This window comes from Sitophilus oryzae, unplaced genomic scaffold (assembly GCF_002938485.1).
Source record: "Sitophilus oryzae breed Bouriz unplaced genomic scaffold, Soryzae_2.0 scaffold_551_pilon_pilon, whole genome shotgun sequence".
Classification (NCBI taxonomy): domain Eukaryota; kingdom Metazoa; phylum Arthropoda; class Insecta; order Coleoptera; family Curculionidae; genus Sitophilus; species Sitophilus oryzae.
This window is the reverse complement of record NW_022147142.1, coordinates 732,846-747,137: the sequence shown is the minus strand read 5'-3', so window position 1 is coordinate 747,137 and position 14,292 is coordinate 732,846. Positions and strand designations below refer to the sequence as shown.

Below are 14,292 nucleotides of genomic sequence, written 5' to 3'. Positions count from 1 at the left end.
CAATAAAGCGTTGTTTGTTTTGAATGTTCAGCATCCAAAAATAAAAAAAAAAGTTATAGACAGTTAAAAGTGAAACTAAATAAAATTACCACACATAACAGTTCACTATACACATTCTTACTCAAACACTTTTTGATAACCTCTAAATATATTATAATAATAAAAATTACCAGGAGCGACAAAATGTTTTGCTGGATACAAAACCCACACTAGCGTGTAACTGACTGGGCCCCTACGTCGCAATAGACTTAAATCTGATTTTACGCTAGAAAGAGCGTATTTAAAATAAAGATTTACTCACGAGGTGGGGTTAGATTCTTAGAAATTCAATATCTGTGTTTTATGCGGTGACGTATTCTCCAGACCAGATATTTAAAGTTTAGTATAAAGTTCCTTACTTTATATGTTAATGTATAGTTTATTTTAATTGCTAATTGTCCCTTATACTGGGTCTTTTTCAAATGTAGTTTACTCTTATAATTTTTTTTAATTTTTAGATAATCAAATGAGATTTGACATGTTAATACACGAGGGTCCGGTAATAGTGCACTGAAAAAAAGGATCTCTCAGTCGAAATGAATATGACTTTGACCCAAAGGATTGGCGCTTTTCAATAGGGCCAAGAACGACGATTCTTTACCCAAAGAATTAACTATCTTTTCATAAGCTTTAAAAAATTACTTTAGGGAATAGAAGAATCTATCTCTCCAAAGTATTTCACTCTTGACCCAAAATTAATATGCAACGCAGTTCTTGCTACAAGAACAATAGTCTCTTTGATTCAATTCAAAAGAGACATTTCTTGATTAAAGACACACTTTTCTTAACCAATAGCGAATACCATTGACTCAACTAAAATTTATTTTAATCTAAGAGAACAATAGAATAAAAGTTAAATAACAAGAACAATAGTCTCTTTGATTCAATTCAAAAGAGACATTTCTTGATTAAAGACACACTTTTCTTAACCAATAGCGAATACCATTGACTCAACTAAAATTTATTTTAATCTAAGAGAACTAAAATTTATTTTAATCTTCTCTCTCTTCTTTCATTAGCATTAGATTTTATTTTTTAAACTCATATTTTTTCATCCAAGGAAAATACTTCATTCTTGTTTTAATAGTATTATAATTTGATTAAAAAACTTCTTTCAATTTATTTAAGGGTTTACGATTTTGACTAAAGAGAAAATATCGCTTAGTCCAATAGTATTATGGCTTTAATTGAAACCTATAATATTGGTTTATCCAAAAGCTTCACATCGTCAATAAAACAACCATAAAAAAATTAAAAATTTATTGAACACTAAAAATGTAGGTCATATATGTATAACAAAACAAATGAAACAAAAGAACACATAAAGCTAATAGACTGTATAGCCTATATGTCTAAAGAAATATAAAAAAATCGATACCTATATTATGTTGTATAATATAGACTTCATCATCAGACTTATTGCAGACTAATCATCAGACTTAATCAGCAGACTTAATGCTAGAAATAGCTCTTTGTAGTCTTATCCGTTCACCTATGTTAGGGGTCAAAAAGTTAACCTGGTCATCATTTAAATGCTCGAATAGAGATTCATCAATTTTCTGTTCTAAAAAAATGGTTTTCATCAGTTTTATTATAAATCTCACACTAATTCTAATTATACACAAAAATGACTAATATATTGACTAATGGCTTTTTAGTTCATGAGTTTTTAGTTCAAAGCCTGGCAATTTTGGTTGAAGAATAAGTGTCTTAGCTAGATATGGGTTAATTTTGACTTATAAATAATTTAACTTTTAAAGAACTGGGCTTTAAAGGTTATCGAGACCTGAATATGGTATACGACTTGAGCTTTAGTTATAACGACGCCAGCACGCGCCATTTTAATAATTTAACATTTCATATTGAAATACTATAAATACAAACCACAGCAAATACGACTTTCATACTATGTGTAAATAATCTTTCTAATCTTACTCACACATGCATTATCTAAACAGGTGCATTAGGTAAATGTCTCTTACCTTCAAATATAGCAAATAAATGCTCTAATTTCCATTTTTTTCAGAAAATCCTTTAAAGAATCCATCTATCCTAAAATTTGTCCATGATAAATGCATGTTAATAACGATCACTAATTTGTTATACGATATGCGTTTAAAAAGAAAATTATGCAAAATTCCAAGCAACAAAACCCGTGCGTACTATGATGTGCGACCTATGAAACGCGACATGCGACATGCGACATGCGACTGATCGGACTGTCGATTGATTGTATATATCGTCCTTCGTCATCGTCTTTGCGTGTCGTTATTATTTTTCATCAAAAGAGTATTTAGCTATTGGAAAAAATGGCCATGTTTCTTCAATGAAGTACTTCCTAGCGTATTTTTGTTATTATCTTAAAACAAAGTAACTTGCACTTGGTTGAATGAAAAGAGAAATTTTCGAATTTTTCAAGAGAACAAGTTTTCTTGATTTAAGAGAGCTTTTCTTCAGGCAAAATATTTTCTTTTACTCTAAAATAAATTCTCTTGCCACTATTTTTTTCAAGAACGATGACGACTTTAGTTCAAGTCTATCTTTTTTATCAGTGTGCATCGGCATCTGTAGCTCCCAGAGCAAAAAACACAACTTGGAATTTTGTTTAAGTGCAAACCTAAAGTATGTACTAGGATGTATTTCAGGAAAATATTTTAACTTTTACAACGTGGCTCAAAAAAGTGTGAGTGGATCGGGATGATTTTTTTTAAATCCAACACCCTGTATATTATTGCATTTTTGGCTTCCTTTCAGATCATTTACATAATCTTAAGATATAAGGAAATATATCTTTATATATTAGAAATACAAGAACTGTTCTGAAATCAAAACTATATTTGGTATTTACTTTAGATGGTATGTACTTACTTTACTATAAATATAATTCTAATCTTAAATCATACATAATGTTCATAATTGAACGCCAAACTTTCTAAAATATAAAATAATTTTTCTTTGTTTTTTTTAATTGTACACCCTGTATATGGTAGACTAGATTTATACGCTACCCTATAGTATAATTATCTCATTATGAATAGTGAATTTAAAAATTATTATTATTATAATTATGATAATGAAGAAGAAAGAAACATCATTTTAAAATATTGACTTTTTAGTTCATGAGTTTTTAGTTCAAAGCCTGGCAATTTTGGTTGAAGAATAAGTGTCTTAGCTAGATATGGGTCAATTTTGACTTATAAATAATTTAACTTTTAAAGAACTGGGCTTTAAAGGTTATCGAGACCTGAATATGGTATACGACTTGAGCTTTAGTTATAACGACGCCAGCACGCGCCATTTTAATAATTTAACATTTCATATTGAAATACTATAAATACAAACCAAAGCAAATACGACTTTCATACTATGTGTAAATAATCTTTCTAATCTTACTCACGCATGCATTATCTAAACAGGTGCATTAGGTAAATGTCTCTTACCTTCAAATATAGCAAATAAATGCTCTAATTTCCATTTTTTTCAGAAAATCCTTTAAAGAATCCATATATCCTAAAATTTGTCCATAAAAATGACAAATGCATGTTAATAACGATCACTAATTTGTTATACGATATGCGTTTAAAAAGAAAATTATGCAAAATTCCAAGCAACAAAACCCGTGCGTACTATGATGTGCGACCTATGAAATGCGACGTACGACTGATCGGACTGCTATGCCATGCCGACTGATTGTATATACCGTCCTTCGTCATCGTCTTTGCATGTCGTTATTATTTTTCATCAAAAGAGTATTTAGCTATTGGAAAAATGGCCATGTTTCTTGAATGAAGTACTTCCTAGCGTATTTTTCTTATTATCTTGAAACAAAGTAACTTGCACTTGTTGAATGAAAAGAGAAATTTTCGAATTTTTCAAGAGAACAAGTTTTCTTGATTTAAGAGAGCTTTTCTTCAGGCAAAATATTTTCTTTTACTCTAAAATAAATTCTCTTGCCACTATTTTTTTCAAGAACGATGACGACTTTAGTTCAAGTCTATCTTTTTTTATCAGTGTGCATCGGCATCTGTAGCTCCTAGAGCAAAAAACAACTTGGGAATTTTGTTTAAGTGCAAACCTAAAGTATGTACTAGGATGTATTTCAGGAAAATATTTTAACTTCTACGACGTGGCTCAAAAAAGTGTGAGTGGATCGGGATGATTTTTTTTAAATCCAACACCCTGTATATTATTGCATTTTTGGCTTCCTTTCAGATCATTTACATAATCTTAAGATATAAGGAAATATATCTTTATATATTAGAAATACAAGAACTGTTCTGAAATCAAAACTATATTTGGTATTTACTTTAGATGGTCTGTACTTACTTTGCTATAAATATAATTCTAATCTTAAATCATACATAATGTTCATAATTGAACGCCAAACTTTTTAAAATATAAAATAATTTTTCTTTGTTTTTTTTAATAGAACACCCTGTATATGGTAGACTAGATTTATACGCTACCCTATAGTATAATTATCTCATTATGAATAGTGAATTTGAAAATTATTATTATTATAATTATGATAATGAAGAAGAATGAAACATCATTTTAAAATAAACTTAATAATTGGGGACAATTATTGTATATTTTTTAATTGGATTATTTTCTAACATACCAAATCGAATTGATACTGAATTGAATTGTTAAATTTTTCATTCAACCTAAGCCACGAATAGAAAAGGCGATGCAAATTTTATGTATATCATTGTATATTTAATAGTAGCTGCTGGTACTATATTTATAATTGACATATTTTACAATAAGAATAAAAATATTATTATTTGTTAATCGTTTGTTTCTCAATATGCTTCAACGCCAATGTCATTCGATTAGAATATCAATTAAATAAATTTTTAAGAACTCTGTTCCGTTACTTTGCCTTATATTATTGGCACATAAATTGTTAATACAGAGTGAAACACTTTTGCATGGTAAGAAGAACAAGTTTCATATTAATGATTATTTTCTATGTTTGGAATAAAAGACTGATATTAGAATGCTGGAGATTATTTTATGAGGTGAAGAATATAATACAGTGCTGTGAACATACGAAACGAGAATAATTTTTGCTACTTTTTATGACGTCATATCTTTTGATCCGTTTAATCGATTTTGTAATAAACAAGAAAATTGAGTTTAATAAATACAAAAGAAAATATTTAAAAACAAAATTAATTAATCTTATTCGCTACTTACAATAACTGATCAAGTATTGACTTGTCTAATTGTCTTAACAAGTAATTGGGCTGACTATCGTTTGTTGAGCCGTTTAGATCTTTACCTGTAATTGAAAAAAAAATATATCTCAGTAAGAAAATTCGGCTAAATAAATAAATCTAACTTGAATTTTTAACTTTAATTGTAATTTTTTTGTTTAATTATAGCAACTAGAAGCAGCCATAATACTACATAACAATTGAGTTAGCACAAAGAAAAGATTCCGAACGACAAGAATAAATAAAAAACAGTGAAGCCCTCTTCCAAGCGTTGTTTCCAAACATAGTTTTTCTTTCTAAGTAAACGTACTTAATGGCTATACATTCTATGACTATCTTCTCTACAGACTCCAAATGTATATTATTATTAATTGAGAAATTTGCCTGAAACAATAAGCCCACTTCCTAATAATGTAGCTGTATGTGTTTTTGAAGTAATTCCCAAAGCTTTTGGTTAGGCATGTTCGGTCTTCCGATATACCAGGATCGGTACTTTTGAGTTATGCCGGTATCGATATCGTCTTTTACAAGACCGGTATACCGGTTTCGGTACCTGTATAAAAAACATGTTTAAATCGGTCCCGAAAGACCGGTTTCAATCGGTACAGAAAAATAGATTCATGATAATATGAAAATCATAAAACCTGTAAAAAAACGATTTCGGTACCGGTTTATATGCAAAGCTGTTTGTGTTCTCCTTCTCTAGGTACCGTATGATCGAAAAAAAACTGCGTCGGCGATGGCTATGAAATGAACATCGCTGTAATTTTATATATGTAAAATTATATGGGGAATGTAATCGATGTTCATTTCCAAGCCGATTGGACGCCGTTTTTTAGATCATTCGGTATAATACGGTCAGGAACATGCAATATAATTTATTTTGATGTATGTTTAAGGCATTGCTAGTCTAGTTTGGTCTAGTAATCTAGTCTTCTTTTTACTACATCTAAAATTCAAGTAAAGCGTCTTACTCATGGGTCACTCATGTATATTATATAAATTAAAAAATGTCTGTAAAACTCAATAGTGGCAACACCAGCAAACAGGCCGATATTCAATAGCGTCTACTCTATATAAAATAGGTAAAATAGCATCTTATTTCCGTTTCATTTATACCTCCAAAAACAGCAGCTTCCAGTACTTTTTCCATTTTTCATCAAAAAAGTAGTAAGAATGTTGGACAAGAAATCAAGAATATGCAGGATATGTGAACATAAACAATGAGAATTTTAAGTTAGATCAATAACGTTATAAGGGTACCGGATAGATTTACGGCATATTCTGAGAAATCTAATTTATCCCTCAAAATACCGTATTTATTACGTTACCGTATTGACTTAACGTTAAAGACACGAGAACTTTCTTTTCATGAGGTATATGCCCACTGGCACAACAACCAAAACTATTATTCCAGTCTTTCCAATATTTCGGTTTATCCGGTCTTCCGGTCCAACCGGTCTTTCGGTCCATCCGGTCTTCTGGTCCAACCGGTCTTCCGGTCCAGCCGGTATACCGGTTCAGTATCGGTTCCACCGATCTAATTGTTGGAACCGGTATACCGGTTGTAGGACCGGTACTTCGTGATACTGGATACCGGTACTGAAATCTTAGGACCGAACATCCCTACTTTTGGTTTCATTTATTACTCAGTTTCAGTCACTTAGCAAATAGCGTTTCAAATTTCATGAAATGGTTCTTTACCAAATAGGAAATCAATGTTCTTTATTTCTAAAAGTATTATCACAATTTTCTTCCAAACAAGAAGTGCTCCATCTTCTATATTTTCCATAGAACCACACTGAAAAAAAGTATCTCTCAGTCGAAATGAATATGACTTTGACCCAATAGATTGGCGCTTTTCAATAGGGCCAAGAACGACGTTTCTTTGCCCAAAGCATTAACTATCTTTTCATAAGCTTTAAAAAATTACTTTAGAGAATAGAAGAATCTATCTGTCCAAAGTATTTCACTCTTGACCCAAAATTAATATGTGTTCTTTCTACAAGAACAATAGTCTCTTTGATTTATGCAAAAATTCTTGATTGAAAAGGGACATTTCTTGATTAAAGAGATACTTTTCTTAAAACAATAGCGAATACTATTGACTCAACTAAAATTTATTTTGATCTAAGAGAAGTCTATACATCATATACAGGCATATTACGAAGTATATTATTTTCTGATAAATTTAGGTTTTCCTGGTCTATAGCTTTGTCTGTAGTAAGTAAAGTGATATTATTTTCCTCGACAGTAGTTATTTCCGCTTCTTCACTCCTTGGTATTTTTTGGGGTGGTTCATCACTCTACAAATTACAAAAAAATGTTACATCACGATTAATCAAAGTAAAGCAAATAAATTAAAATTATAAGCTTTGGTCACATTTTGAATTTTTTAATACGACGACTTGAAATTCTAAATTTTTTGTAATTATTTGCATAATAAAATCGATACCTATATTCTTATTCTATCTATAGTCACGCATGCATTATCTAAACAGGTGCATTAGGTAAATGTCTTTTACCTTCAAATATAGCAAATAAATGCTCTAATTTCCATTTTTTCAGAAACTCCTTTAAAGAATCCATATATCCTAAAATTTGTCCATAAAAAATGACAAATGCATGTTAATAACGATCACTAATTTGTTATACGATATGCGTTTAAAAGGCAAATTATGCAAAATTCCAAGTGGAAAATTCCAAGCAACAAAACCCGTACGTACTATGATGTCCGACTTTGGTGTCGTTATTATTTTTGATCAAAAGAGTATTTAGCTGTTGGAAAAATTGCCATGTTTCTTGAATGAAGTACTTCCTGCCTTATTTTTCTTATATCTTTAAACAAAGTAACTTGCACTTGGTTGAATGAAAATAGATTCAAGAGAAATTTTCGAATTTTTCAAGAGAACCAGTTTTCTTGAGTTAAGAGAGTTTTTCTTCAGGCAAAATATTTTCTTTTACGCTAAAATAAATTCTCTGGCCACTAAATTTTTTTTTTCAAGAACGATGACAACTTTAGTTCAAGTCTCTTTTTCTCAGTGCATGATTTTGGATAAACGTTGTGAACTTCACTCACATATCTATTATAAGACTGGCTGACAAAAACCTTTTCACATATAAAGCACATAACTGGCATGTTGGCGAAATTACTGATCGTTTTTAATAGTTTTTATTTTATATTTGTTGCCCCGTAAAATAATTAGTATGGATAATTTATGACTTGCTGCTGCACTAGATCGTTCAAATAATGAGGATGGTGGTTTTATGGAAGCTACTATTTTACATATTCTTTACGATAAAGATACACTGGGAAATAAATCTGTATATGGTCGTTTTGATTTCGAAAAATGTTTATATTTGGAATGTAAACTAATATAATTTAAACAAATAAAACGCTAATTTACAAATAATTTTTTATTACATCAAAAATAAATTATATACAGTAGCGATTTTATTTTATTAGTTTTTTGAAATTCATCGAATTATTTCTTAAATAGATTATTTCCCTCATCGTAAAATCCAATCAGCTAATCTAATTTTTCGAATAAACTTTCTTTAGATAAGTGATTAAATCCCAAGACCAGTTTAACCGCGATTATTTTTCGGCTTCCTTTTGGGTTTTCTTTTTGTCGTTTATCACTAATTCTGGGAGATTTTGGCAACAGTTCATTTAAAAACATTGATTTACAACTCATATGATGACTTAATAGTGATTTTAATCGGTAAAAACCCCTTATTCGATATTACTTTGAACAAATAAGTGGAGAAAAATACGTTAGAATTTGATATGTTGACATGCGAAACGGGGGTGTCATCCCCCAATTTTTTTCAAATGGGAAGGGGGGTCAAGTGGTACCGCAATGAAAAGGGTTTTCTATTCTCTATACTTTCCCGCTTCGTTTTTGAAAATCGGTCGTGTCATTGAGAAAATATGACAGATTGAAATTTGAAACGTTTATTTAAATATTTATCAGAGTAAATGATATGGATAAATTCCTTCGACCAATTTGCTGTTTTTTCTTATTATTTCTAGATGTTTACGCATTTTTTCACTTGCCACAAGATTGAACGATCAGGTGCGGTAGTTGCTAGATAGCTGTTCTGTGACTTATGCGTTAAAGTTCTCAATATCGTTAAACTTTTTAATAATTTTGGTGTACTCACTTGCAGAAAAAGTAGAAATAATCGAACTTTATTTTAAAAATAATGAATGTGGTAATAGGGTTGCGCAGATATTCAATGAACGCCATCCTGACAAACACCTTTATGGCAAAATTGTTCGCGAGTTAGTAGCAAAATTTCGCGAAACTGGTTCCGTTATGAATAAAATGAGGCAGAAGGAAAATCCTGTAGTAAATGAAGCTATGGAGGTATTCGTATTGGGCCTAGTTGCCATAAATAGTACGCTGAGTACAAGAAAATTAGCCAATGAGACCGGCGTGAATCGTACAAGTGTCCAAAGGATATTAAAAAAACACAAGTTACACCCGTACAAAATTCAGTTGGTACAAGAACTCAACGAAGACGATTTTGATCGTCGCTTGCAATTTTGTTAAACTATGAGTGAACGAGTGGCAAATGATAATAATTTTCTATTTAATGTTTGTTTTTCGGATGAGTTTTTCTGAACTCTTTTTGAACGGTGTAGTTAATCGGCACAACTGTCGGTACTGGGCTGAGGACAACCCCAGAGTTTTTCACGAGGTGCACACACAAAACCCCCAGAAATTGAACGTGAGGGCTGGTATTTTTGGAAATTTTATTGTGGGTCAGTTTAACGATATTGAGAAGAACTTCAACGCACAAGACACAGAACAGCTATCTAGCAACTACCGCACCTGATCGTTCAACCTTGTGGCAAGTGAAAAAATGCGCAAAAATCTAGAAATAATAAGAAAAAACCTCAAATTGGTCGAAGGAATTTATCCTTATCATTTACTCTAATAAACTTTTTAAATTTCAAACCTTGTGGCAAGTGAAAAAATGCGTAAACATCTAGAAATAATAAGAAAAAACCTCAAATTGGTCGAAGGAATTTATCCGAGAATTTATCCTTATCATTTACTCTGATAAATGTTTAAATAAACTTTTCAAATTTCAATCCTTCATATTTTCTCAATGACTCGATCGATTTTCAAAAACGAGGCGGGAAAATATAGAGAATAGAAAGCTCTTTTCATTTCGGCGCCACTTGACCCCCCTTCCCATTTGAAAAAAGTTGGGGGATGACACCCCCGCTTAGAGGGTTGAAGATTTTGCAATTATTTTTGGGGCAAAAGTTGTCCCCCTCACAAATAAAATTGACGTGTTTTTGGATTTTTTGGAAAAAAAAATACCCGGGGCAATTTTTGACCATTCGTTTCCTTGCATATTGTTCGCAACTTTTCGATCAACACTAAAATCCAATTTTTAAGTGTTCGCATTTTTGCGTATTAGCAAATTTCCCTGCGTTGTCTTGCGAGCGGATCGACAGCATCGTGTAAGTATATGTTTTTTAAGTGCGCATAGTAGATTTGATAGTTCCAAGTTTGTAGTTGGGTTTAGGTGTAAAAATAATAGTAATGGATGACTTAATGAACGTTTTGGCCATTCGAAACCTAGAAAATGCAGAATTGCAATACCGCCGTAATGTTTTGCGCAATCCGGGGAATGCGTTCATAGAACTGAGTGAAAGGCAATTTATTAAAATATTTCGGTTATCTAAAGATTTGTGCCGTTTTTTAATTCAGTTACTTGAGCCGTACATGCGACCACAAAGAAGAGAGACTGATTTGGATGTGCAAAGCCGGGTAACATTTTTCTCTCTTATTGTATATCTATTAAGTAACATTAAATTTCAGATTTTAGCTGCTTTGAAATTTTACGGAAGTGGTTGTTATCAGCCGGATGTTGCTTTAAATAAATACATCGATATGTGCCAAGCCTCGGTTTCTCATTCAATTGATGAAGTTACCAACGCTCTAAACCATCCAGAGATATTCGATCAATGGGTTGAATTTCCAAATAATTTTGAAAAACTCAACAGAATTAGAGAACAGTATGGTTTTGCAATACGGGTATTTATTGCATAATTACGTATTATCATTGTAGATTTTTTCGAATACATAGGTTCCCGGGAGTGATAGGATGTGTAGATTGTACACATGTTGCCATTGTACCACCAAACATCGAGGATCCCGAGTATCCAGAACATATTTACGTTAACCGAAAGCATTATCATTCGATAAATGTCCAATTGGTAATGTTTATGTGTCATTGGTTTACTAACAAGTAACAAATTTGTTTTAGATATGTGACGCAAATCTCAAGATTTTACATGTGAATGCAAAGTACCCAGGAAGCACGAACGATGCTTACATATGGAGTAGATCAAATGTACTACCATTTTTGAGAGACTTACATGCAGCAGGTCACACTGACTACTTCCTTTTGGGTAAGTATTTGTTCATAATAATTTTGTAAATTATTTTTAATAAAAATGTTTTTTTAGGAGATTCTGGATACCCGCTTCGTACATGGTTACTAATCCCCTTTCAAAATGTGGAACCCAATACCATTGAAAGCTCTTATAACGAGAGACATAAACACACACGTGTCAAAATAGAATGTTGTAATGGAGTTTTAAAAGCCAGATTCCGTTGTTTATTAAAGCACAGAGTGCTTCATTATAAACCAAGGAAGGCCTGCGAAATTATTAATGCATGTGTTGTTCTGCACAATATATGCATCGAGTATAATGTACCCTTGCCGCCTGAGGATCCTGATGAAGGCAAGGGCATAGAAGTCGATTTTGGAATCATAAATGATATAATAGAAGACCAAGACCTGCATGTAGCGAGATCAATTAATCCTGAACTAGCTGATGGGCAAAGAGCTAGAATCACAGTTGCAAGAAGTTTTCAAAGACCAAATCAATTATAATTTATTTTTATGTTTCCTATTTTTTAAGTAATGCATTAACAATTTATACAAATAAAGATACTGAAACAAAACTAAATGAAAATTTACTAAATTAATCTAAATTAAGATATCTGGGTAGGTCTGCAAGCATTCCTTGCTTTCCTTCAATAGCTGTAGCGATCCTTTGCAATGAATCTGCTTTCCTTTCTTCAGCCTCGGCCATTCTTCTCAGTATTGCCAGTTTTTCAGCATAATACTCTTGCTTTAAAGTGATCTTCTGTTTTAAATTTGATTCAAAAGTGGTGGCCGCCACTGCTGAGTTTATGAGGTTATCAAGTTTTTTTGGTAATTTGCCTTTTTCATTTTCTTTCTTCTCCGGAAGTTGTTTTTGTGGTTGTAATTCAGATATATTTGCTAAGGGCGACAACAGTTCCCTATCTGTTTCACTCTCTATATCTGTAGATGTTGTATAAGCATTTGTAGTATGGGTCTTCATTTCTTCAAATACATGGTTTTGTGCTTGCTCATTACTGGTGACATTTTTTATACGTTCTTGTTCGTTAACGATAAAATTTGTAACTGTTGACTCTGCGACATCATGCCCCTCGACTGAAACCTTCTTTATTATAGCGAGAACTTCCTCCTCTACACTGGTTAAGGAATCGTCAATTTTCTTGCCACCCCCTGTTCCATTTGCATACATTTGGTTCTTGGCTTGCTTACTTTTCGTGCGACTTCGGAGGTCTTGCCAAGCCTAAAAATATGAATGAATATGTATTACTCTAGAAAAAAAAGAAGAATCGATGAGGAGGGGCATTTATCTTATTAGATTTCAGACTTTAGACTATATTTCGTTTATTTGAATTTCCCGTAGAACACAACTTTTTCCTTCCTTCTATGCCCACCGCTACTAAATTGCACTAAATTGCTTATCGTTTTCAAGATAAAAAAAAAACTTTCAAAATACCCCTCATATTTCTCCAATTTTCATGTTTCAAGTCAACTCTGGTATAAGCTGTATCAATAACCGAGAAATTATTTAAAACAGGCAGTAGGTACTTACTTTTCGCCAACTTTTCCAATCTTTCTCGGCTCCCGGCATACTATTTAAAATAGCTGAAATATCCTGCCAGTCCTTTGCTGCATCTTTTGCAGTGTAATGGCTAGTTTGCTTTCCACTAATTAAAAGCGGCCTCTTCTTTACAAATTCTATTAATGTTGCTTTTTGCTTTTCTGTAATATTAGTTCCACGTTTTTTTTCCATATTAACCCACTTGACCAACAAACCTCGAGTATCGACAACAAGTAATGAAAAGTAAATAAACAGTAAAAAATACGGTTAAACTGGAAAGAATTTAGTTTTTTCACTGTGGTTTGTCGACGTTGCCACAACTCCGGCTCGTAATTTTGCGTACGCTCACGACTATCGCAAATTAAGATGCGAAGATGGCTGAAAAATTGAATTTTTAAAACGCATTCGTTTTCTAACACTCGCAAAGTTGCGCGTTCGCATGCAAACGATCAATTCCAAAAATTGACCCCCTGGCCGTTATGCCTTGCGAAACGTTTTCGATGGGCCACCCTGTATAAGATTGTTGGCTTTTTAAGATGCCCATCTCAATATTTAATTTTTTTGTCTGTAATTCTATATTTTGTTTTCTGTCCAACTTTTCCATTTCAAACGGTTTTTCTTTTAATATCTGTTCTCTTCGTGCAGTTTAATTTCACGACTTCCTGTCTCGTGATTATTTTTTCATTTAAACGGTAAATAATTTATTGCTGTCTCCTTTATTGTACCAGAATTTAATATTTTTCCCTTGAAGGATCTATAAATAGAACAATTAATAAACCTTTGTATAATGAGACTGAGTGCTGCATTCCTGCATAATTATGTGCAATAACAATCGAAACAATAAATTATTAATTAAAATAATTTAATATTCTTCTTTATAATTCTAAGCAATCATCGAGATATACTCAATGTACCTCAAACCAACCGTCTCCGAGTTATTGACTTTTGAAAATATCACTTAAACAATTCAATTTAATTAATTTCGATGTGTTTGTTTTCATTTAACGATGCCATTCTGCGGAAATTGTGATACTTAATATTTGACATTAGTTTTCA

General features: G+C 31.9%; 3 protein-coding genes across 4 annotated transcripts in view; 2 read left to right on the top strand and 1 right to left on the bottom strand.

Moving 5' to 3' along the window:
• LOC115887075 (pseudouridine-5'-phosphate glycosidase-like) overlaps positions 1–14,292 on the top strand; it is a 229,706-nt gene that overhangs the window by 181,524 nt on the left and 33,890 nt on the right. The gene's annotated exons all lie outside the window — the stretch shown is intronic.
• Positions 10,613–12,213, top strand: LOC115887074 (putative nuclease HARBI1). Of its 2 annotated transcripts, XM_030906395.1 has the most exons (5): positions 10,613–11,053; positions 11,105–11,301; positions 11,355–11,502; positions 11,553–11,697; positions 11,755–12,213. In XM_030906395.1, the coding sequence occupies exons 1-5, from the start codon at positions 10,826–10,828 to the stop codon at positions 12,183–12,185; spliced, it is 1,149 nt and encodes a 382-aa protein (XP_030762255.1). In that variant the 5' UTR covers positions 10,613–10,825; the 3' UTR covers positions 12,186–12,213. The 2 variants fall into 2 exon arrangements, with proteins under 2 accessions (XP_030762255.1, XP_030762254.1); XM_030906394.1 differs by having other exon boundaries at positions 10,613–11,301.
• Positions 12,255–13,437, bottom strand: LOC115887078. Its single transcript, XM_030906399.1, has 2 exons — positions 13,228–13,437; positions 12,255–12,918 (listed from the first exon to the last, which is right to left on the bottom strand). The coding sequence occupies exons 1-2, from the start codon at positions 13,426–13,428 to the stop codon at positions 12,277–12,279; spliced, it is 843 nt and encodes a 280-aa protein (XP_030762259.1). The 5' UTR covers positions 13,429–13,437; the 3' UTR covers positions 12,255–12,276.